General features: G+C 38.9%; 1 protein-coding gene across 1 annotated transcript in view; it reads right to left on the bottom strand.

The window, feature by feature from the left end:
• Nucleotides 1-709: 709 nt before the first annotated feature.
• LOC139724848 (uncharacterized) overlaps nt 710-27,190 on the bottom strand; it is a 53,006-nt gene continuing 26,525 nt past the window's right edge. The window contains exon 10 of the mRNA XM_071635970.1: nt 710-778. Coding sequence (XP_071492071.1) covers nt 710-778 — 69 coding nt within the window. The remainder of the gene's footprint in view (nt 779-27,190) is intronic.

The raw sequence follows: 27,190 nt of genomic DNA, 5'->3' as shown, positions 1-27,190 counted from the left end.
ATCGATGCAAAAGTTATGAATTTTTAAAATTTTTGTGTTGGAACCGCTGGATGAGGAGACTAGTACAGCTTGTGAGTCATATGCGTACAACAGTATAAAGAAAATGTAAAAGAAAATTCAACATATTTTGACTTTTTTCGCATAATAAAAGAGCACTTGACTTGCCTCTTTCTAAAGGCAGGGGGAATAATATTACCTATAACATTTGTCGGTAACGAGTCAGGGGAATGTGTACTTTTTTCAAAAGATGGAATTTTGTAAAATTCTCTTTATATTTTCCTTATATTGTTGTACGCATGTGACATCTAAGTTATTCATACACTGCAGTAGTCTTCTCATCCAGCGGTTACTGCACAAAAACTTCAAAAATTCATAAGTTTTGAACGGATTGTCTGATTTTCCTCAAACTTTCAATGATGTGTTCTGCTAATATTGATACATTCTCTCAATCCTTATGTTTATGAAGGTGAACTTGTCCTTTAAGTGGTTTCTAATCAATTCGCAAAAAGTTAAAAGCTGACTCTCATCTCAACCAAAACTATACCATCCCTTTAAGTAAGACGATAATTCAAATCGGATTATCTGTGTTTATGTATTACCCAATTGTTGTCGATCAAGCAGCTCAAATGACAACGAGAAGCGATGAGCAATCACTCCACGCTCTCCCTCATATGACACTCATTCATACATACGTCATCACTAACCGGGCTCACGATGCCCCGCGTGATGTCAAGTTGTGGGTGATCGTCACACCGTCAGCGGGAAAGACGTGTCGCGCCTGATGGCCCAAAACCCAAAAGAGCAATGTCGATTGAGTGAAAGCAGCAACATTAGTAGAACACATCAGTGAAAGTTTGAGGAAAATCGGACAATCGATGCAAAAATTATGAATTTATGAGTCTGTTTTCAACTTAAAGTTTTGGTGTTAGAACCGCAGGATGAGGATACTACTATAAGAGGTTATGACGTATGTGTGGACAACAATATAAAGAAAATATATAGGGAATTACACACACACACACACACACACACACACACACACACACACACACACACACACAAATCATTTTTCATGAAAATTACACATTCCATCAACTTGATACTGGCATAATGTTAAGGGTAGCGATTATTCCCCCTGCTTTCTGAAAGTGATTTTTTTGTGCTCCTATATAGCTGTTTCAAGTGAGGAAGGGAAGGGCTGAGATGCACTTTATGTATACTATAATCCTTCATATATTATATAGTTTATTATTGATGGCATTAGATAGATACGTCATTGGGTATAAGTTTTGACTCTTAATATGTGAGAGTGCTTGTGACACAAACTCAACATATAGACCTACCAGCGATTATATGTAATTTTGGTCATGAATAAATAAACTACATGGGCAACTACTCATGGGCATACTACATCTGAATAATGATAACATCACAATCCAATACGGTCTTACATCAAGCTTGTAGTACATATTGGATGTGTGAATCTGTTTGAATAGAAAGTTTATTGCGAAGGAAACAAAATTTTCAGCCTCACATCATGCACATGAATTAATGCATATTGATTTCTACCGATAAACGAGTCATTAACAGGATGTTATGATAAAAAAATAATAACTTTTCAATTTTCTGCATTCAGACAGACAAACACACAAATAGACAGAATATACAACATAGGCCTAAACGTATGCACACACATATACACACGCAGAGAGAAAGAGAGAGAGAGAGATGAAACAAACAAAAACACTCCAACAAACACGTCGTTAACACACACACACACACACACACACACACACACACACACACACACACACACACACAAAATACAGCATTATGAAGTAACAAAAGGTCATTCCTGTCTTGATCAATACAATAGTGTATACAAGTATACAAATTGTATAAGACGCAGATACATAAATGGTGTCATTCCCATTACCTTGCACACCGGAGCATGAGTATAATGCTGCAGTGTTAACTATTGTAGGCTTGAAATTATACGGCATTCAAGCAAGTGGTACATGACAGTGTATCATTAGATTGACCTACACGCATAAAATGAACGAGGTAATTACCGAGATTACTTGGGGTCCTCGATAATATAGGTACAGACCTGTGATTAAATGGGTTTGATACAGCATGGCCAATTAGTAAGCACATCTGTTGTAAAGGCCCTACACTGGGTCAGATGAAAAATAGTGCCGCTGTTTTTAATAACAGCTTGACTAAAATCAGGTTTAATTGATGTGCGAGATAAGTTCACTTTGCACTTAATTACAGGCGGAATGAGAAGATGGACATTGCAGCTCGACATAATATATTGGGGTCTTATGAAAAGGGGAGGGGAGGGTGACAGGAGTATACACTGCAAAAAGTCCAGTGTTAAATAGTGAACACCGAGCTGGTGTTAAATTTTCGGTGCTCATTTATGGTGTTAAATTAACACCTCCGGGTGTCATTTCCAAATTTTAAACTGTTTTTTGAAGAGTTTCTTAGTAACTGCACTTCTTGTTGATTTTTAATTTAAACAAGACGATCAAGAATTTTACATTAAAATACTAGATTTTTGAAAAAATGTGAAAATAAATTTACACCAAAGTAACACCAGCTGGTGTGGTCTCTTATTGAAGCTGGACGGGTGTTAAACCATTGATATTAACACCAACAAATATCAAATCAACACCATGTGGTGTCATTTTTGAATTAACACCAGTACAGTGTCAAAATAACACCAGGTACAGTGTCAAAATAACACCACGAAGTGTCAAGTGAACACTTTTCAACACCATCACAGTGCATTTTTAACACCTGTGGGTGTGGTCCTTTATTGAAGTTTGATCGGTGTTAGATTTAACACCCGTGGTGTTAAATCTAACACCGATGTTTTTACAGTGTATTCAGGGAGGTCCGGGGGGGGGGGGTGTTTCATAAAGCTGCTCGTAAAGTTACAAGTGACTTACGAGCGACTGGTGATCAGTTCTTGTGCTGAATGATGGAAATTCTGATAAGCATAGCACATCAGATCACCAGTCGCTCGTAAGTTGTTCGTAACTTTACGAACAGCTTTATGAAACAGGGCCCTGGTATATCATAGTATATAGACTCTGAGAGGCTGTATATACCTCACTTTCTACCCCACTTTCATGTGACACGACATTATTTGCTCCTGCAACAAAATGCTCCGGTCTTCAGGGAGGTGACCCTTCTCACTTCCCTGTTTCCTCCAGGGACTTAGAGTTATATGGTTAGGGTTAAGTGATAGAGTTTTAGGTTTAGTTTGATGTTATGATTATGATTATGATTATATTATATATCGTAGGATGTATGTTTGGCTTATGTGCAGATATTTCATGGGAGCAATTCAATTGTCGCAGGAGCAAAAATGTCATGGAACCCACTTTCAGTGCAGTGAGTGGGAGCCTGATGCAGGGACGTTAATCCGATTTTACGATGGGGGGGGGGGGGGCAAAACTTTGAAGATAATGTGCGAGTGAGGTGAGCAACCGAGCGGAGGGAGGGTGAGTGTGTGCGATGGGGGGGGGGGGGGATCACCCCTCACACACGAGGAAGATTTCGCATTTTCAGACCTGAAATTCATCGATCTGGAGCACACTTTGGGTTAAATGTTTTGATTTTTTTCCTATAAAAAAAGTTAGAAGAATAAATATTTCTAGAAATGTGGATGACTAAATCTGGGTATCTCAGCTCTTGTTCCGCATGTGCGTCATCAATGTGTGATGGGGTGGGAGGGGAGGAGGTATTCCCCGCCCACACGACGGAGCTTTTGCATTTTTAGATTAAAATAGAACGATTTGATGCTCACTTTTCAATCTCCATGCATCAAGTTGGGGGGGGGGGGGTGAGACTAAGCAAAGGGAGGGTCAGAGGGCCTGGCGGGGTATACCCCCTTCCATTCGAGGATGCTTTTGCATTTTTACAATTAAAGTTCAACGATCTGGCGCACACTTTTGGTGGAATATCCTGACATTTTTATAAGAGAAGTGCAGTAAGTCTGTAATCTAAATGCTGGAAGGAGACCAAGTGGGAATTCTATTAAGGATGTGGCAGGGGGTATCCCTTTCCGACATGATGTGGGAGCTTTTGCATTTTTATGATTGCAATCCAACGATCTGGTGCACACTTTTCGTGGAATACGTCAATCCCCAAAGTGCTGTAGCCATAATATTTGACTTTGTAATGAAGGGACAGATCTGGTGTACATTTTTTGATGAAATATTCGGAAATTTGTCAATCTCAAAAGTGTATAATGGAAAAGAACCGAGCGGGGAAGAGTGTGGGAGGAGGTATCCCCCTCCCATACGAGGAAGATTTTGCATTTTCAGAATTGAAATTCAACATTCTGGCATATTTCGGGAGAAATATTACTTGGACAATTTTCTACAAAAAAAAGCAAGCAAATTTCCCACATCTCGAATTATTGGGGGGGGGGGGGGCAGGGAAGCAAAATTATATGTTTGCCCCCCATATGGATATAATACAGGGGCAGCGGAGCGCTTTTTTCCCTTAGTCTGTGTTTTGTGTGTGTGTGTGAGGGGGAGGGGGGGGGGGGCGTTCCGCGGCCTCAGTCTTTTCGAATGAGGCAGTTTCATTTCTTTTTCTCCCACTTGTCTTTTGTCGCAAATGGGAAAGAGACCCACGACTATCATCCCACATGATCAGTTTGATCTCGCAGCTCTCTTTGCCGCAAATGTTGTTTTTTACCCCTTCCCACACTCAAAGTTCCCCCCCCCCCCCCCCCCGGCCCCCCTCCGCTCGGATCCCCATCCCCGCTCCCTATATACCCCGCTCACTATCCCTGCTCCCTAACTTCCGTGGCGTGGATGGGTGTTTTTCTGCCCGCTTCAGAGGTTCCTCCCATCAAGTCATGATTACTGAGCGGACATCGTGGTCGCCTTGCCAAGCTCGGACCATGATCTGGGTCTCCGTTCCCTAATCCCCATCTGTCTGACAACATCCCGTGATTTGGGCTAGTGTGATGGTAGTGGGTATCATGGTACGCTGTCAACCATCAAAGCGCTTCACATAACAAACGATGTCGGGGTGTGGGGGCGGGGGCCTGCCCAGCCTGTTCGTCCGGCCGGTACGATGAGAGCGCAGTGTACTCGCGTGTACGTGCATGCTCAATTACATGTGTTTTGCTGCTGGTGGTCCTCAAGTACAGTATACGCGGTACTACGCACGGTACGGGCTCAATGGTGTTGACAAGGTAGCGGATATGTCTCCAAGCGGTCTGCCCGCCTTATCATGATTACTGCTGCATCGCATTCAGCAATGGAGGATTGGAATATCGTACTTTATGTGATATACCTGTGTTTTGTCATCGCAGACAGTCATGTTTGTGTTCACAAACCTCCTCAGCCATCTCAGGTATTCTGATATGATTTTTGTGTGTTGCTGAACGGACACTAGTAAGGTGTAGTCCCACACATCAGATTATATGTCAGTGAATATTGGAACTAGGCCCCAACATAACATCGCATCAACAGCTGCACTCGTGCTGTGTGACGTGTGGCCTTTGGTGTGGCCGTGGCAAGCCATGCGCCAGGACGCGACGTGAACTACCACCATGCCAATGACTATCTACTACTAATTACCTCCGCCGAGGGGGAGGTTATGTTTTCGTTACCGTTGGTTTGTTAATTAATTAGTTAGTCAGTTTGAGAATGACACAAGTAACAAACGATTAAATTTTGGTAGTGATCCAGGAATTTTGGGGGAATTTATGAAGGATTTTTGATATTTTGACAGGTAGAGTAAAATATCCCGTTTGCGGCAGTTTAAGCATTGTTAAGAGTTTTTCCAACTTGTAAACAAATCAGGCAAATTATTTTCAACCATTTCATATATCATAGACAAGATTATTCATTAACGCAATTGTTTTCATGAAAGAAATTTACCACTGACCAATGCAGTTTTCATGATTTACCAGGGCAAAACCCGGCACAATTTTCGCCGATAAGGGCGATATGCGACGTAGTATTTCTGCTTGCGGCACGATGTACAATCCCTATGCAATACGCGCGTGCTCCGCGATCTTTAGCTGAACGCCTTCACATGTCTCGCGAACATTGCGTAAGCGCCAATTCCCATTGCGAAAGCACGTGAAAATAGCGTGCGCACATGCATTGGCCGCAAACAAGATCGCAATTCTGGCGGTGTTGTTGATGTCTTTCTCGTGTTTTTCTCATTTTTTTTCGATGGTAACATCCACTTTCCGAAAAAAATGGCGGCCCACATCGGCTCGCGAAAATTCTATTTTACGTGAGGATATGTTTTCAAAATCCACGAACATCGAGAAAACGACAAAAAATCCAGTTTCTTGGACCATTGTTTCTTAACTGTTATGTTAAGAAGTACCGAAAATTTCATTTTGGATGCGATATGTTGTCATTTAGGTGAGAAAATTTCACTTTCGTCAGAGATCGTGCCCATTTTATCGGTTGGTTTTTGTTGATTGCTAGTGTGTTAGTATATGTGTAGTGTGCATGTAACAGTGCAATGCTGTGTTTAGCTGTATATTACCGTGTATGTTGTACCTGCCGCGAACGGCTGCACGGCCGCTTACTGACGCAGTTACTCTAGAGTCAATGAACTTGGGAGTTCAAGCTGTGCATTTTTGAGGTTTTAAACGCGCACTAAAGTGCGTGCTCTAGTTTCTGCTGGCTGGAGGTGCGCCACGCAGCAAAGGGAATGACGTAATAAAGGCTTCTATTGCCTTGGGAAATCGGGTGATTTTTCAGCATAGATAGTACACCTATGGGTGGAAATCACTGATCTCTATGGAAGAGCCCAATTAGCTTTTCCCAAGTGGTGGAGAGGAGAAAAATTTTCTGTGGGAAGTTTAAGATCATCGGTGGAAAGTAGCTGCTTGGCGGAGGTCTGCGCTCTCAGAGTGCTTTTCTAGTTACCTATTATAATCTACTTTATGAATACCTCTGCCAAGGAGGTAATGTTTTTTTGCGCTGGCATTGTTTGTCTGTCTGTCCTTTTGTAAAATAACTTAAAAAGAATTTAAACAGTCTTGACTCTTGGCATGGTGGGACTTTGGGTGAAACTTGTTACATGAGCAGCACTAGTCATGGTCTGTTTGTAGTGCCAGGAAAAGTTACTTGATCATCACTGATCATTATGTGTCTTTTGGATGGCACAACAAGGAACAGATGATTGTTCACCATGAAATTTTTGGTTTTGTTGTAATCTGGATAACCGTCATGTCTGGATCCAGGATACTTTTTAAAAAAATAGTTTTGAAGGATTATCATTGGCAAATAGGGTACCAAATGGCCAAGTGAGGGAATTTGAGCTGCACGCATATTATTTTGAGGTGTGCATACGTGCACTGAGAGTGTGCTCGATCTTAAGCCAGGCACAGCGTGCAATGAGTTGCTGATTAGGTACAGTGTAAACTCTGCAAATGAGACACAACGAAACAGAGAAAGGCTCTTTTACTATTGGGAAATAAGGGCGATTTTCAGCATGTGTGTACATGGGTGGATATGAGCTACTTTAAATGCAGAGGTCTGCGCTTTCCGAGTTCCTCTCTAGATATTTACAGGCAATTGCTGGAATGTTACTGGTATACTTTCATAATCGAGTTTGCATACAATGGGTGAGGAAAAAAGCACCATCGGCATGGTTTGAACTCTTTAGAGCTAAAATTAGCAAGTTCATAACACTTTTTTCTAAAAAAGTTATGAACCATTTCAAAGTTACTATGGTCACATACAGTGTAACTCTACCAATTTATAAACCTGTGCATCATCTTTTCAATTGGATGGATATTAAAAGTAGTGATACCCGCTATTGTTTATGGGAGGAAAATCATTTGATGCATGAAACCTGTTAAAGATGCATGGAGTTTTTACTGGATGGAGGCATAAAATCAATTTTTTTTTCAGGAAAACGAACCAACTGTACATATTTGGGAAAGACTTATGTCTCCCCAACCCCCCCCCCCCCCCCACTAATTTTGCCATACCACTCTACATTGTACACTACCCTACAGAATCCTTGCTAGCTTTATACACACAGATGCACACACTTGCACACATTTCACAAGTGGTGGGGTGTATGATGGGGGGGGGGGGGGGAGGGAGGGCATAAGGAAGTCTTGCCAACATTTGGTTCTCAATTGTATTGGATTTGCAGGGATTTATTTTGCTCTGTACTATTTTGCTTTTAAACACATACCTGGATAGGATAGCATTCCTTTTCATGATCCCAAATTATGCTATTTTATGGTTGTGTATATGATATGATTTTTTATACAACTTTCACTAATAAGAAGTTATGCGGCTGTCATACATCTCACTAGACAGCCAAGTGTGCTCCCCCACCCCTTCATGATCAGACTGGTACGAGAGTGAATTACTTTGTTGTTGTTGTTTGTCAGTAATTCATTATTTTTTTGACATATACCAGGTGAAATTTGGTGTGGAGTTGGAGTCAATGACCCATCGATCTGAGAGGAGTGTGTCTCACCCACTAAGGATCCATGTGGAATATGATGCCTCAATTGAAGCACTCTCCATTGCGGAGTCTACTGTCATTAAGGTAGGGCCTCTTCCATGTACAGCCACAGGTTTTGTTTACATGTGAATACTATATAACATAATGTACATTGTATACATTATACCTAATGTAACACCTTGTATAGGCCTACATTTATGTGTGGATTGTATCCAAACTGTACAGCCTACAGATAATAATTGCAGTATTGATAACAGAAACATACATTGCATAGACATGAAAATTTGAAAGAGAAAAATGAAACTAGAACTTATTTCTTTTGTTCGTAATGGGGAAAGGTTTTAATTTGCAGACTGTGTTAATTCAATTTGTTAAATTTGATTTACTTTTTTTTTTTCATAGTAAAAAGGGATACAACATTCTAATGTTAATCAGAGCAGGCTGCTTTATGAAGAAATTATGAATGTGATTTTATGAATATCAGAACTTAGTGTAGCAACAAAAAAAAAGCTGCTAAAAACTACTTATCCAATAGTGGCGATCCAATGGAGTGTGGAGTTAAAAGGGGCCTGAGCTTTCGGATCCTAGCAGAATCTTTGTCACAGGCAAAATTCATGACCTGGTCAAATGAAATGGTCATTTTGCCTCTGATGAAGATTCTGCTAGGATCGAAAGCCCAGGCCCCTTTTGACTCCATTAATATTAGAACTTGTGAACAAAATATGCAGGAGAATTCCCAATTAATATCAAGCTTAAACTTGAAGTCCTCCCAAGATGCTCATAGAACAGAAGAAAAGTTGCCTTGAAGCTTGAACAAGGAAAAAGAGAGACGTGCAAACTGTTTTCCCCACAAGTGCAAATTACAGTTGTACTGGAGAGGTCTTACAATAGCAGAAGAAAGTGCCACAAGTGGGCCAGGTGATATAGTGTTACTGTGTTAATTATCTACAGAGAAGAAGAGTACCAGGTACATTTGTCAGTTTTATGTAGCAGAAGGAAAGACAAAGAGAAAGCAGACAGGGAATAAGGGGGAGGTAGACAAAAACGTGGAGACCCTTTGGCCTTGTATTAATGTTGTCACCCTGTGCACTCTCTGCTTGGTTTTTTATATCCCCCCACCCCACACACACACACATACACACCCATAGTGTTTAACCCTATAAAGCCCAAGGGGGGGGGGGGGTGGGGCACATTGTGCCCCCCTACCATATTTTTGTTTGCCACTCCTACAATCTTTACTCAATTCCAACCAAATTTGGTGACTTATCCTAGAACCTTATTGCAAACATTTTGATATATAATTTTGCTATGTCCGATATTTCTGGTTGCCATGGCAACCATAAACTGACAACCATGTTCGTCAGATTTTGCATGATTTTCTGTTCCAATTTTAGTTAATAGTATAATAAAGGATGAAATGGGGGTTTTCTTGGCTGTAATGTGCTAAAGGACCAAAATGTGAAGTAATTATGGTTGTGAATTACCCTGAAATGCTCTTCTTATTATTTCCTTTATTTTTATATGACATACAAATGTAGGCATCAAACAATAGATATAATAGAAATAATCGAAAATACAGCATTTTTCAAAGACTACCCTTTTATTTTGTGTTATTTTCACACAAGCTTTGCCTGTAATGTCATTTGTTTATCATATCATCAATCTGCAAACTCAAAATTTCAATATTTTGGAAATATGAAATGTGATACCAATGTACCTATTCCAAGCAATTCATCATAGGTTTTATATATTTCTTTATATTGTAATGAATAGCGCCCCACATGTTGACCTTGAGAAATTTCAACCATAACAAATAGTGAAGGTTGACTTGCTTTTCCTTTGTGGTAAATATGAAAATGATTGATATAAAATAGAAACATACTTGGGATAAAGAAATAAAAAGAAAAAAGCATGATTTTAACATATATCCTATGTATTTCTGTATATTTTGGTAAATAGCGCCCTCAGTGGATGACCTTGAGAAATTCTAAATGTCGGGACTATGAGTTGCTCTACCCGTGTGCCAAATATGATGGTCATACATCATACAAAAAAAGAAGTTATATAGTGGGGGGGGGGGGGCACAATGTGCCCCCCTTGGGCCTGGAAGGGGTCAAAATAGCTTGGGCTTTATAGGGTTAAGGGTACAACATACAAAATCACTCTGAGGTTTGGTGTCCGGGCAATCGTTAAACTGTCAATCGGTTCATTGCAAAATCTTGTGGATGAAACTACTCACTCAATTTTTGACCAATTAATATAAAATTTGGCACATGTGATGGCTGTTATAGGTAGATGTGCAAGACAACATTTTTGTTGTTGTCAGTATTGGGTAATGCTTTACATGGTAACGGCAAAGTTTCACAGAAATCATACGAAAATGTAGTGGATCGAACTACATGTACAGTACATTCTCTCAGATTTAAAACAATTCACTTTCGATAATTGGCACGTGTGATCAATGAAATTGTGAAGCTGTGGGTGTCAATGTGTGGCCATGGCAACAGCATCGTTTATACAAGTCATACAAAATGCTGATATGTGATTGCTACAATATGTTGTACATATGTATGCAAGACACCTTGAGTGTCAAGTAATGTGTTGCCATGGCAGCAATATTGTGCATACAAATTATACAAACCTTGTGGATCAGAATACTCTGTTTTGAGAAATTGAATAGGAATTTAACATGTGATTGCTGTTATGTGCAGTTACATGTACACGTGTACATCTAGACAGTATTTTAAAGACGCCATTTTTTGTTGTTGTAAATGTGAAGAAATGTGTAGCACAACATTTTTTAATTCAATTATACAAACTCATATGGATCAAACTGTTCCCTCAGTTTTGGGGCAATTACGTAGAAATTGGCACATGCAGTCATGATAAAGTGTAGTTGTGCATGATGTCTTGTTTTGAAAAATAGTGGAAAGAATGTTGCCATGGTAAAAACACATTTTTTTTTGCAGTTACTTCTTATTATTCTCATCAGTGTCCCTGTGATATCATTGTTATCAGTACAGAAGTGCAAGGCAGGAATATTTTGAAATCACCTTGGCTTAAGATATTTGCATTTTTTTTTCCAAATGTATATGTGGGATTCAAAGACTCCCACTGTTCATTGAGAAGGTCATTACTCTACTAGATCTCTATCATGTCAGAGCTTGTCTCAGTTTCTTTTTCATGAAGCAACTTTCAGGACAAGCCTCCCTAGGTTAGGGTACCAGCCTTGTATCGTAAAACACAATAATTTTGTGGCTTGAAATTTTCACGAAGTGGAGCCGATGGCCTTGTTTGCGGCATGAAATTTGCCTCTAACATTCATTGTGCATAGTGTAGACAAGGACTTTCATGTGCATTTAAATTTCGTGAATCTTGGCTCTTGCGAAATTCGCAAAATTAAAATGCACGTGAACATTCCTCGTTTTACAGTACATTCAACTTCCAACCCCTGCCATTTCTCCATTGCAGTTTGATGGACTGATATAAGTTGCCTGTGTTTTCAGGTCAAGATAAAAGTTTTTTTTTGTCATGAGTGTAAATGGTGATACAGGAACAACAGTCAGTGAGAATTTTGCGCAGAATTTTAAAAATTCAGAGAGTTGGAATGATTTTAAATGTCATTCAAGATGAGTCATCAAAATGATGCAGTGTAGACACCTCAAGATAGTTGTACATGTAATGAGCAGTAAAATGATGATAGGAATTTTTGAAAATGTAAAGAAAGTAGAATCCATTTTGTTTTAAGTCATTCATAATGACTTATCAAAAATGATGACGTGTACAGTAGACACCTCAAAATAGGACTATGTCAAGTGCAGATGACTTCACATGCTAAGTACTTCTCATTTGTTTACCGTACAGAAATTTCACCAATTTTAAAGTTTCCTTGAAGATGCATGGTATTCTTCTCATGGAAGAGCTGAAGATACTGTACATGTAGACACATGTCATATAGTCAGTTACAAAAAGAATTAATTCCTTTAAATACCAATCCAATTATGATAATGTGGCATCATGACCAAATTGATTGTTTTGGCAACACCATGGGATACCAGAGGACTCGCTGCTAATTAAAATCATAAATGTGTTGGCTTTTTCATTTGTACTTCTGCCACTCTCTCATTTTGGTTTTTACAAATTTATGTTAAATTCAAGTTCCTCATTTACTAAGATAGAAACTCTCTCAGTGTACAATTTATGTAGTCATTGCAAAAGAATTAATTGTTGTTTATCATTGCATTTTGCCCAGATTATTTGTGTGCATTCCAGCAACTTTTGTAGAAGAAAATAATCACACGATATACAACAGCGCTACTGTATAATGGCAGTTTATAGCATGATGTAAATCCAAGGACCTAATGCCAGAAATCATGGTGTTGTTCATTTTGATGACAATTACTGCATGTAACTTCTCTTGAGAGAATCTTTTCTTTGGTCAAAAGGTTAAGAAAAGTGACACCTGCAAATACAATTGTATAATGCTGTATGATTGCTTTCATGAGTATAGACTATAGAATTTAGATCTCTTTGAAAGTTTGGATTTTATTGAGCTGACTGATTTCAATTTTTGTATTATGCAACATCTTCATATGTTTAGTAGTCTTCAATAGAATATATGCCATATATGTCATATTATGATTTCTTTGAATTTCAGACACTCCTTCCTAAAGCTGTTGAATTCTTATCAGGATTACTCAGTGTGAAGCAGAGCCCTTCAACTGTCCTTCTTAACAGGTAAGTTGATCCATTACAGCTACTTGTATGGTGCAGATCAATGGCATGTGTCTAAAGAAACAAAACAAAACAAAGAAATACACAGACACACAGTTGAAACACAAGCAAAAGGTTTCATTTCCCACTGCTTGGCAGATGTCTATTACTTTCTGATACACAGAGTAGAAATTAATGCATTTCCAATCCACTATTACATTTGCAGTAGTACCTGTGTGTATTTAGCAGTGCACCACACTCAGGTACATAATTTTTGTGGTTTAAAAAAAGAAAAAGAAAAAAAAGTCACATTATAATCTTGATATTTACATTGGATCGTAGAGTAGCATCTTAAAGTGTACCAATACCCTGAGTAGTAATCATGTTTGCTATATTTGTAGAATGTATTTGAGACATCCTCTGCAAAATGTTAGATTTTTTTGTCACTCCGATTTTTACTTATTGGGGTTTAAATGAAAATTTTAAAGAGTACATACAAAAACAAAAATGGCTTGAAATAGACTAGTTAATGGAACGATCAGGCTGTCAATTCCCCCCCCCCCAAATTCGTCCTGAACGATAGTGATATGCGTGGGCATATACTTCGATCGATACCTCAGTAACCGATTGACATGTAATCTCGATATTATTCTTAAAAACATATGAATATTGCTAGAATGCACACATGTCAGTACCGGCACTTGCAGAGCAGAACTCAAATGTGCAGAGCACAAGTGCCAAATTGTTATAGAGATATGATCTGATAAATTTATCAGAATTTGTATACATTGTACTTTCAGGGGCTATCACAGGTGAATTATGGCTGTTTTTGTGTATTCTAGGTGTACACAAATTTGATTTCCAGGGTATTGGTACACTTTAAGTAATTAAATGTGTGCAGAATCATAATCCTAGCCGTCATTTCTGACAAATCTCTTGTTTGATGTTACAAATTACAGTAATCGTTTGTTTGAAATACATGTTGTACAAATACACATGTATACATTGTATTTTTGAAATACTTAAATGTTGATGTCCAATGCTATATGCATGTGATGTGCCTGCAAATAGATTTGGGTATGTCTAAAGGGGCATTCCAGATGATTTTTTTAATATAGTTGCACATAGTATAGTAACTAAATTGATAGTGCCATTTATAGATTTGTGGAATTTATTGAGGTCCTTGAGCAGATAAACCAATAAAAAACAAAAACAAATGTAATACACTAGGCCCATTTACACTTGCTTGGAAAAATCGAGATTTTTCTAAAATCGCGACATTTGGGTGTACATTGTAAGTTGCTAAGCAACTACACCCAAACGCCCTCGAAACATCGCCCGAAAAATCGCCAGCCGGAGTGCGATTTTTTGAAACATCGCGAAGTTTGAGGCAAAGTTAGCGAGTGTAAACCCAAGCTGCAGAAATATCGCGATTTTTCATCACGTGACTCTCGGTATCGGATTGCACCGGGAGTTTACGCGCGCTCCCGATCCCTCTTTGGAACGTGTATGGAGAGCACGTCGGTCACTGGCCAGGAGAGTACTCGTACACGGTATAGACAGCTGTCGGCTCGTGGTCTCTCACCTCCCCCTCCCTGATGAAACTAGTACACTGTACGTGAAAACTACTACTGGTATCAAACCTGAAGTTCTCCAAACACGTATCATCACCCCATGACAACTAAACAAAATAATGTTCTCCCAGAAATGGCCAGAAATGCGTTGATTCAGATTGTGGGAGTGCCCGTACTGCTCTCGATATATATATACGTTGTTTGTGGAATACAGTGCCGACCGCGGGAAACGTCACGCAAACCCCTAGGGCAAATGCGGGAAGCCCTTTCGTCCGGGCGTACGAGGTTATACGCGGGCGTTTGGACGCGTACAGACGAGGGAAGTCGCCCGCACTTTCACGCTCGTCTAAACACCCGCATTTGCCCGAGCGCTCCAGCGCGGAATTAATGATATGAAAATCAAACTCTCCCGTCAACCATCGGCTACATGAAGGAAATTAGCTGAAATCGATCCGCGAAAATCATTTGAAAAGTATCAGTAATTTGCCGGATGTTTGCTTTTACGTTCGAAAGTAAAATAATAACCATAACATTCAGCTCCCGAATATGCTAAAGTAAATGTCGAATGATCCCTTTGACGTTTGGAAATGAATAACAATAATACTCCGTACGATGATTAAATAAATGTCGGATGTTTGCTTGTACTTTCGGAAGTAAATAGCAATAACATTCATCTCCGGAAGATGCTAAAATAAATGTCGGATCTTTGCTTTGACGTTCGGAAATGAATAACAATAATATTCAACTCTGTACGATGATAAAAATAAATGCCGGATGTTTGCTTTTACGTTCAAAAGTAAATAACAATAACATTCAGCTCCGGAAGATGCTAAAATAAATGTCGAATGATCCCTTTGATGTTCGGAAATTAATAACACTAATATTCAACTCCGTATGATGATTAAACAGATGTCGGGTGTTTGCTTTTACTTTCGAGAGTAAATAGCAATAACATTTGGCTCCGGAAGATGCCCAAAAAACGGCAGATGATTGCTTTTTACGTTTGGAAGTGAATAGCAGTAACAGTCTGCTCCATATAATAAAATAAATGTCGGATATTTGCTATTACATTTCGAAATGAAGAACAGTAACATTTAGCTGCGTTTGATGGTAAAGTAATGTCTGATGTCTGCCTTGACGTTCAAAATGAAAAACAGTAACATTCGGCTCCGTACGATGCTAAAATGATTGTCGGATGTTTGCTTTTAAATTTGGAAATGAATAACGGTAATGTTCTGCTCCGAACGATGCTAAAATAAATAACAGATTGCTGCTTTTACATTTGGAAGTGATTAACGGTATCAATCGGCTCAGTTAGATGCTAAAATAAATAGCGGATGTTTGCTTTCACGTTTGGAAATGAAAAAGGATAACATTCAGCTCCGTAAGATGCTGAAATGAATGTCGGTTGTTTGCTTTAACATTTGAAAATGATTAACGGTAACATTCGGCTCCGTAAGGTGTCAAAATACTAGTAAATGTTGGATGATTGCTTTTACGATCAGAATGAATAACGGTAACTTTAGCCTCTTTACAATGCTAAAACAAATGTCGGATAAATCAGATAATTTTGCTTAACATTCGACGTCGTGCGATACCAAGTTGATTGCATAAACCTTCGACACTTCGTTGCTGCTCAATTTTATTTGATCTCGACATTATGGACGCTATACCTATTTGATTTAATTGTCCTCATTTTATCAACCTTCGACATCAGCCGCTACTTTATAGTTTTCTCGATCACTGACGTCGGACGGTATGACCTAATCAACTTTGGACATTGGTCGCTATTTAATTATTTTATCAACCTTACACATCGGTAGCTATTATTCCCATGTTCGTTATTCCGAAGACTCTCTAGTCCGAAGATTCGTTATTCAGAAGGCATATTGTTCCGTTAATTTCATTTTCGGATTCATGAATCTTCGGAATAACGAACCTTCGGAATAACGCCACAAACGTTCGAATTAACGAACCTGTAGGTTTAGGGAATTTGTGTGTTTCGAATTTAACGACCCTTCGGAATTACGAACCTTTGGAATATTACGAACAGCACCCATCCGATTATCAACCTTCGACATCGATCGCTGCTGACTGATTTTATCAACCTTTGACGTCGACCGTAAATAACGTATTTGATTGACACTTTCGACGTCGATCGCTGCACATTAGATTGGCAAACCGTCGAAGTGTCGATCGCTGCCTATTTATTTACTGGTTCCCCAATATCTGACTTAGTTACTGATTTAATCTACCTTCAACATCGGTCGGTCATTATATTGTAAGTGGCCACTTATTGTCTCGAGCTTGATATTTCCCAATGGCGTCCACGTCCACACACACACACACACAAAAAGAAAAAGATCTGAGTCTTAAAGGTCTAACGAGGCGTGAAAGTCCTTGTGTGATGCTTTTAATTGTGTCATTCACAATAGTGTCACGGTCCCTTAGATGGATGAAAGAGGCGCGGATCTTAAGAAGCCACTTGAGTTGAAGTTTAACACCGTCTGTCTATTCTTAAAGTACACGATTTGTAGGAAAAAAGACAAAGACAAAGAGAGGGAGAAAACAAAGAAAACGTAGGAGAGAGAGAAGGGTATGGCGAAACCACCAGAGTGGCATTATGTAATCAACAAAGCTGCGTTTAACTTTACTCGAGTCCCCGAGAAGTGGTACTACACGTGCATGCATAATGTTTATCTTGGATACATGTACTGTAGGTACCCTTCTCTCCTTTCATGATAAATTGTTTATACGTATCACATAACTATATCAATGCATGTTTACGTCGCAATTTGTCCAATCGGGGTTTTCCCTCTTTAAGGAGTGCTTGCTTTCCAAGAAAAAAAAAGACGGATGAAATTAATGATTATGAGCAAAACTGAATGCATTTAAGCAGCGGAATCGCGCTACATCAATAGCACTCCAAAATCTTCGAGTGATCCCGGAGGTCACTCCGAGTGAAAATGAACATTTTCACTCAAAATTCACTCCAATTTCACTCTAAATTGACTCCGTTTTAAATGTATCCACCCCTTCAGGTGTGAATGTTTTCATTTTTTTTTTATTTTTTTTTTTAGAGAGAGAGAGAGTAGGCCTACTGTGCATTGGAATACGAATCTCTGCTGTGCAGCGATATTATGATCGCTATAAAAACGATCAGTTCGATGAGCAAAGCACGTGCTTGCCCTGCCAGCAGTGAGTGCGCCATGTGGTTCAAACATACTCATCTTGTGTGCCCAGCGTGTTTTTATCACAGAACTCTTGTGTGTAGAGTTCTGTCGATTTTACGTTATGGTCAATTCATGACGTGTGAGTGCTTCGACTTGACGCCTGTGAGATTGACAGGTGCCGTTTATGAAAATGAAAACTGTCAGTAGTGACTATCAATCCCAAAATCAGTTGCTATAATAATCAGACTAATTACTTAAATGTAGAGTTACATGTAGTTACATGTATTTCGAATGACAATGCGCACATCCCCTTTATCATCACACTTTTGATACGGCGGACAGAAGGCCGTTAAATTTCATTGCTCTCAATGATTCGATACAATCATAGTTTTTAAAAGGTCCAATTAAACAAATCGGATATGAAATCACGGTTACAGCTCGTTATTCCGAAGGTTCGTTAGTAAGGTTCTTTAGTCCGAAGGTTTGTTAATCCGAAAATGAAATAAGGTTCGTTATTCCGAAGGTTCGTTAATCCGAAAATGAAACAAAGCTCGACTTACTTCGAAGGTTCGTTACGGACCCTTGCCTATATCATTTCGGATCCTATATCATTTCGGATCAACGAACCTTCGAGATAACGAACCCTATTTCATTTTCGGATTAACGAACCTTCGGAATGACGAACCCTATGTCATTTTTGGATTAACGAACCTTCGGAATAACGCCGCAAATGTTCGAATCAACAAACCTTTTTTCGTTTTCGGATTAACGAACCTCTATGGTTTAGGGAATTTGTGTGTTTCGGATAAACGAACCTTCGGAATAACGAACCTTCGGAATAACGAACAGCACCCGAAATCACACCGTCTTTATCTTGTTAAGATATAAGACGAAAAAAAAGTCTTTATATGGCAGTGTCAAACATTCTTTTCGAGACGTTGTTGCCCCGATTTCGTTGCTGTTCCCACGGCCCTCAGTTCATGAACTTGCGATGTTTCTTTATTGCATGTGTTTCTAGCTTGTATTTGGCACTCACGGAATGCGCGTACAGTATGGTAGGCTACATACTCGTGCTCTTGTTGTTGCTGAACATTTCCCCTTCACAGTGATTGTGTGGCATGATCGTTGAGTATGTTCAGATGGTGTTAGTGCGTTGATTAAAATGCTACCACAATAGGTGCACGTGTGCTATACAACGATCTGAGGTCTTTACTCCGCGCTGCTTTCTTGTTTACAAACATTGAATCTTGGTGAACTTAATTCACTATCGTCCCCATGCTAACATGCAAAAGAAGAAAACGCTTTTGTTCTTGTTTATGTGTACCATGCAGTGAACAGAAGGTAGACCTGTAAACTGTGCCGCTAGGCCCTAGCTGTAGTTTGCACTTTGACGGATTGTCACTGCTCGTCTACTGTTCGAAGCGAAATGAAAATCAAACTAGAGATCTCGTGCTGTATACTATCTCGTACTGTGTACTATATACCATATTTAAAATGCAATTTGTGGTAGTACTTGTCAACGCTGTGTTTTTGGCTCAAACTTTTCTCTCTCAAACTTACTTGGTTACGCAGGGGCGGATCCAGGGAGGACCGCAACCGGCGCCCGCCCCCCCTTTTTTTTTTGTTGAAACAAAAGAAATGTAAAAAAAAAAAAAAAAAAATGGGGGAGGGGTGCGTGCCGCCCCCCCCCCCTTTAATTTTGCAAACGCGCCCCCACTTTACGGAATTCCTGGATCCGCCCCTGTTACGGGATATAACCTATCAGAATCTTCATGTAGTATTTCTTGTGATTTTGGTGCAAGCTGCATGGCAGTATTGATTTTGAGACACTTCTATGGTCCGTCAGCACCTGATTCTCTTTATGTGACGATGTGCACGTGAAAAGCATTCAAACTTTCCCATGTTTTTGCTCTTGCATTAAAGGCGTATTAATTCACCACGTACATGAAACAAAACCCCCATAGTTCTGAAATGTGAGTTATAGGGATAGAAACAACCGCTGGAAAAAAAAAAATGAATAAGTATTATCGAAAATACAGTACACAATGTGTACGGTTACAGTTCGCTATTCCGAAGGTTCGTTAATCCGAAAATATGAGGTTTGTAACTTGTTATTCCAAAGGTTCATTTATCAAAAAATGAAATAAGGTTCGTTATGCCGAAGGTTCGTTAATACGAAAATGAAACAAAGGTCCTAATTCCGAAGGTTCTTTACAATCTATAAGAGAAATACTGATATCTCCTTATATTCTAGGCTTTATTACAAAAAAATATGTAGGATGCTTTGCACAACGGACCTATTATGCATCACATGTGATATCTAAAACATCTTTTAAATCACTGCTCCCAAAGGTAAACATATGACCTTTGTGTATCTACTCGTTTGTGTGTATGTGTGTGCGTGTGTGTGGGGGCGGGGGAATAGTTTCCTTCTTCTTCTTCTTCTTTTTTTTGTTAAGAGTTTATCTTAGTTGATCTTGATACAGTGTACCTCTTTCGGTGCGCCCTTTCTCTTGTTATGTCACTTCATCTGTTTCTACATTTTGAAGCAAAGTAATTTGTTCAAGCATTGTGTATGTCCTCGTAACCGTAATGTGTCATTTTGCGGCGATGAGTTGGTTCTAGTAGGCCCTATTATCGCTGTGAGATGTAATATTTGTAATAACGTGTTGAGAATAACAGATTTTTGTTTCTGAACGAAAGGAAAATGACGGAATTATTCTTTTGATAACCAATGTGGATGACTACCTTCTATAAGTGATTTTGGTGTGAAAAGAGAGTTTGCTCAAAGAAACGCTTCTCATGAATGGTCAACGAAACAAAATACATCATACAATGCAACGTGACTCGCGTGCATTTAGCAAACGAAATGTCTAGACCTCCTTTAAGTTCAAGTAAAATGCAGAAAACACAGAATAAGAAAGCAGACAAACTAACAAATATGGAATTAATGACCGCAGACGTAACGTAGGAAAACCTGACACCTATGCTTGAAGAAATTCCCACAAAAGCAGAGCGCAAGATAAAAGAATACATGTGCGTAGTCCATACAGGTCGTGATGCGCTCGGTCGAAATGCGTATGTCGCAGTTTACGAAATTTTAGGCATGTCTACACATGTATATATAAATACTTGAATTCTACATGCATTGTATAGTTTTATCTTTACAATAATATATAAAACAACCCCTTTCCGCATCCCTAGAAGTCATAAAAAAAAAAAACAAACGAAAATCGCCCTTAAAGTTCAGGTTATGTTCAAGCTCACAACCCGTTTCCCCCCCCCCCCCCCCCCCCCATGATGCAACAGTCCTGCTTAGCGACGGCGTTAAGCACACACATACATGGCGACAGCTTGGGTGTGTGAGAAAATTCATTCTTAAATGGATGCCCCCCATGGCACTCAGGATTATCACTGACCCTCCTATGCCTTTTGTCTATCCACCCTCCTGCTTTAATCCCCCTCCCTTCACCTGTTGGCCTCCTTGCCCATGACCTCCCACCCTCTCCTTTTGTTTTCTTTGTTCCGTGTCCCTAGCCTGTCCCTGACTGTTCGTGTTGTGTGAACTTCTTTATAATGTGATTGCTTTCCCTGCCTGATTATCATTTTGCCTCTGACGAAGATTCTGCTGGAATCAAAAGCTCAGGCCCCTTTAGAGTATATACTCCATTTTACTCCTTTGGCACGCCACTGATATTCGATAAGCAGTTTTCAGCATTTTTGTGTTTGTTTTTGTTTTTGTTTTGTTTTGTTTTGTTTTGTTTTGTTTTTGCTACTGATAATTAGCCAATCACAAGACAGATATAATTCGATTCTAACCAATACCAAAATACGGTTGCCTGAATGTAAACTTTGGTGTGTTTGTGTGTGTGTCGGCTGCGGTGTAGTTTGAAACAACAGAAACAGAAAAAAGAAAGAGGCACGCAATGTGTGCTATATACGAAAAGCCTCATTTACCGAGAAAGTTGATCGCTTCCATTCTCCTCCTATGTTGTTGTCAATGGAAGCTAAAGAGAATGCTTTTAGCAAGTATACCAGTACCTAAAGAGGACCTGAGGAACCCGTTGTTTTGAATGCTGTGCTCGGTACGAATTCAAAACGCAGTCGAAGTTATCAGAATGCCATTATAACAGAACTGATAGCTTTATAGAAAACTTGTTTAGGTCAGTAAAGGTTGCCGTAATGCAATCTTTGTGGAATTGACTCATTACCTGAGCATTTTGAAAAACGTGTAGAGTACTTTCGTTTTGCATATAAATGTTAAGAAATAGTTTGAACTATGAAAATAAAAAGGTATGGTTACTTCAACGATGTTGAATAGTTCGATTAGCCGTGATGCATAAAGTGAATTCATGAATTCATCTGACTAATCCTTACCGATTGATGATCACTTCTATAAGCCAACAGTTAAGCTGAACTGCTTTGGAGTGATAAGACGCCAACTAACGAACAAAATGCCACATAATCGCGCGATTTTCAAACATTTTTGTGAGCGTCACCCGACCAATTTCAAGTGACGAATGTAACACTATTATATTACTGTATAATAGCAGACTGCTTTACAATTTGTAAATATTACGATCAACTGTTAATAAAAAAATGAATAAAGCGATGAGGCAAAGTTTAAGAAATGAATAAATGCAGATGATCATGCTCAATATCTAAAGCAAGATCTCACAATCAGTCACACGGCGATGTATTATGCTTCATTTACATGTTATTTGATTTCTATAAGCTATACTTTCTTTAAAATTGAAGAACCCTTTCCTGTTCTTAATGAATTTGTTTTAGCCGGGTTTTCGTTAATGGTTTACTTACAAGGAAACGCTATAGATGACCTATACATACATGACACACTTCCGTACGTTGTTATAAGGATCTGTTCTTTTTTAATGAACTTGGACTTGGTCAGTGGGAAGATGAAAAAAAAAAATAAGTGTACCACTTGATGTGTTATATGAAGTACGGGTAATTGCGAAAGGGTGTATTCCCGCCTTTTCTAGACAGGTAAACGATGAAAACTTGGTACATGTTGTATGCTATTGTAATTATTATAAAATCCTGTAGCCAGAACTGATTTTACGATCATCTTTAACCTTTCAGAAAGTTCCAGTTTTCAACTTAAATAGTAGCGATAGCTTGTAAGAGTAAATTAGCATCCCTCTGACTATTTTTGGTCAATATGCATACTCTTAACCCTATTCTAACGTTTCGCGCCACGATTCTGCAACGCGCAAAGATTTTTTCATTGAAGTCTTCCGAATATTTTGAGACCAAATTTGCGACGTCCGAGTACACCGTTCTGAAGTAACGTAATGTTATGCAAATGCATGTCAACCGGAAAACAGCTCAAATTCATGATATCGTGTGCAAATTGAATGCAAATTGTGTTTTTTGGTTAAATTGATATAAATTAGAGTATTTCATCTTTGAACCATTGAAATTAATCAATTCTAGTGTAGATAAGCCTGAAAAAGTGCCTGCAACAAATTTTGAAAAACAACACAAAACAAAAGGTCGAAAAAACAATAAAATACATAAGAAATTAACAAAACAATAAAAACAAAAGAAATTGATTTTGACTGTGCTTTATTTTTAAATGAAAATTGATTCATATGTCTTGAGGAATTTTGACACAAAATTTAGCAATACTTCAGTGTTTTTTATGGAGTTATAGGTGAAAATATGATTTCATGCACAACTTTGCATAATTAATTTATTAAAAATAGAAAGGCAATATTTTTCTATTGTATGACCATCTAATCTTGTAGTTGACATCCAGCTCTATCTTCAGGAAAAATTTCGCAGCGATCGCGCGATCGGTGGCCGAGATCTGAAAGGGGGGGGGGGGTGGGGTCACCCCCAGTAAAAACTCCTCCCAGTTAGAATAGGGTTAAGCCAGCTGGACAGAGCGATCAATGGGCGCGATTATCACCACGCGTGGTTAACCTAAACAATGCTCGGCCGGCTTGTTCGGTTTCAGTGTTGTTTTTTGTTTCTATTCCCCCTTTAAAAACGAAGGTTCCTTAGTCCAGCCATTGTTTTCGCTTCCTGCTCAAGACATTGAACAGTTCAGCAAAACTGAAGTTTAGATCACTAAACGGCGACATGAACTCATGATGATAATAGGACTTAGATCACAGCCGAAAGTGCGCTCCTTCATTACTCTAGAATGAGAAAGAATACCCTGTCTGTGTTCAAAGTTGGCTTGGGCGGGAAGCAGTTACCTTTATATACAAACATGAAGAATATTGTTTCATTGTCGGTGAGCTTCAACGATCTCGCTAAGTAGGGAGGACGCGTCAATCACTCATAAGTGAGTGCGTCAATCACCCGAGCAATATATTTCCAGTTTACCAGTTTAGAAGTTGGCACATAGTTATATTATGTACACACACACACGGTATAATCATTATGTTTATACAGTACTGAGTATTATGCATATATAGAAACTTGATTTTTTTATGTTAATCGTTGATTCTCTATTATAGGGGTCCTATATATTGCAATCTTGTAACATCATTTCAATTTTCATAGTTAATCTCGTCTCTATTATAACATGCAATATCGCCACTTTTTTATCTTTTGATCTGTAAGTGTTCGATGTAGTCTAATATTCTATGTATGACGGCGATAGATGCATGTTCTCACTTGCTAATGTTTACAATGTTTGCTTGCTTATGAAGTTCTTGAAAGGAGTATAATGTCAGCAAGATGAAATAATAATTTGTCCGTGTATTGATAAAAATGAGGAATAGCGGACGATGAAAAAAAAAGGTTTGAATCATGAATTGTCGGATGACGTCGACAGGTTGATGATATAAATATTAGCGTATCATGGGAAAGATTAAGTAATGATGAGCCCAATGATATCGCAGGGCTCCAAACTAATTTTCATTTTTTGACCACCAAAATCATTGATTTCTATTTTTTTTGTGGCCAAAAAAATCAAGAAAACATAGGAAAAACTAAATCGGTCCTACTAAAAACAATTATTAAGCATTACTGACGTGACAGGTACCCATGTCTAAAATAAATGAATACAAAAGTAGATCATCTTATCACCATTATTCTGAATTCTAAGATTTAGCAAATAGGCTTATAGATAATTATAAAAGTTGATGCCTATTAGGTGGTCATAACTTACTTTTGGGATGAGAAAGTGGGAGCATTTCCAGATTGTTTGTTTTAGCATTGTAAAGAGCCGAAAGTTACCGCTATTCATTTCTGATTGTAAAAGCAATCATCCAACATTCACTATAGTATGTTAGAACCTTACGGAGCCGAATGTTACCGTTAATCATTTTCAAATACACTGTATAAAAGCAAACAACCGACATTCATTTTAGCATCTTATGGAGCTGAATGTTACCCTTATTGATTTCCGAATGTGAAGCAAACATCCTCTATTTATTTAAGCATCATACTGAGCCTATTTATACCATTAATCATTTTCAAATGTGAAAGCAATTATCTGTTATTTATGTTAGCATTGTACCAGAGCTGCCAACCGTTCCGAAAAATTCGTATACGAAAAATCGAAGGGAATACGACAATATGAAAACGTCCTTAGAAAGTACGAATTCACAGTGGGGAAAAATAATGGGTAAAAATATAGCAAACGCACGTCGTATGTGCCATGTTATCTGTATTCAGCTGGGATATCGATGCAACGCTTACGCACCGTATGTGGAAAGCGCTGAATAGAAAAATGTGCGCACACGCATATCGCTGCTTGCGTACTGTGTACACCGAACAGAACTTCGCGCGCGTGAATCCCTGTCGCCTACGGACCCTGGATGTTTACATGGATTGCCGTGGTATCCCCATGTGTGACCGGCCGGCTGGGGAGTGTCTACACACTGTAGCCAGCTGCCACTACAGTACCGCATGAGGCGGGGTGAAAGCGTCCCGTTGTTCAATGTCTGCTTCTTTTCCTCTTCTTTTCATCCTCTTGTCCCTTGCCTCCCAAGTACGAAATGATTTTTAGAGTGTTGTGTGTTTTTTTATAACGCTATTGCATCATTTTCTGCAAGGAAGTTGTAGAGGTGAGTTTCTGTTCGTGTATTGATGACTGATGTGCACTGCCCTCTGCAGTATATGTGCAGGTGAAAAGCGTTCGAACTTTCTTTCCCGAGTATCGTGGAAACTCGATTATTTCTAGGCCTATTAAAGGAGATCTCATCCGGTCAAAATGAATCAATTTCCTTTGTTTTGTATCGTTTATTGACTTGATCCCATAGGATCTCGTCGCAATACCGAGTTTCATATGTGTGTTTATTTTCGCGTAGCTTTCGGTGCTGCAAAACTTTTGCTAGGGCCTAAGCTTACTACTAAACTTCGTTTTATTTCCGTCGTTTCTCACACCTCGTTTAGTACGATTTCTTCCATTTTATATCACTTTATCCGTTCCCTTTATACTTTGAAGTATTTAAACGTAATTCTCTTAGTGTCTCGCACTGTTATTTTCGTAACGGCGATTTCTCCGCTTCGCTGCAATCGAAGCGACGGAGTTTGATCCCAGCCGCTTCGATGTGCTATTTGTTGTCTTTTCTAAATGTTTGTGTTGTTGGGAGGTGTTGATACTTTGTATTTGTTATTGAGTTTCCTAGGTATTTATCTCGAGGGATTATACGTGTTTCTTAATGTTGATCATATATAGGAAAAGGCTAAAAAAATGATCTTGAGTGATGTCTGATAGTGATGATAACTATGCTGGTGACTGGTGTAAAAAGACGGCTTCCTGTGAATGCTTAGCGTACGTGACGTTTGTTTTATTTCCCTTTCCCTCTAGTCTTCTTTCCCCCTTACTCTTCTTTCCCCTCTCAAGAATGATTTTAAAAAAAGAAATTACGTACACCTCACAACAAAACGAACCATGTGCTATAGCAACTTTCGTAAAGTTAAATCTAAATGTTCAATATCAGCAAAGAATAAGGCGAAAACACGAATGACAACAAATAAAAGCGAAGAGATTGTGTATGCAGTCTCTTCGGCTCGAAGAAACTTGACACCCCACCCCTCTCCCTTGTGGAAATTTCCACAAAAGCAGGTGCCACACCCAGGTGCGTGCCAGACGAAAGAATGCGCGCATTGGAATAAACAGCGTGTAAGTATCCTGGAAATATCGATCGAAGAACCAGCTCATTAGTTGAATTAAAGGAATAATTCCAAAGATATCATGATTCTATGTCTATAGCCTTTCTTTTGGCGCATAGTAGGGAACATCGAACAGTCGATTAT

The sequence above is a fragment of the Diadema antillarum genome, unplaced genomic scaffold (assembly GCF_040938485.1).
Source record: "Diadema antillarum isolate AM-2024a unplaced genomic scaffold, OU_Dant_1.0 scf00000234, whole genome shotgun sequence".
In the NCBI taxonomy this organism is placed as follows: Eukaryota; Metazoa; Echinodermata; class Echinoidea; order Diadematoida; family Diadematidae; genus Diadema; species Diadema antillarum.
The sequence above is the reverse complement of the archived record's forward strand: the minus strand, read 5'-3'. Positions and strand labels throughout refer to the sequence as shown.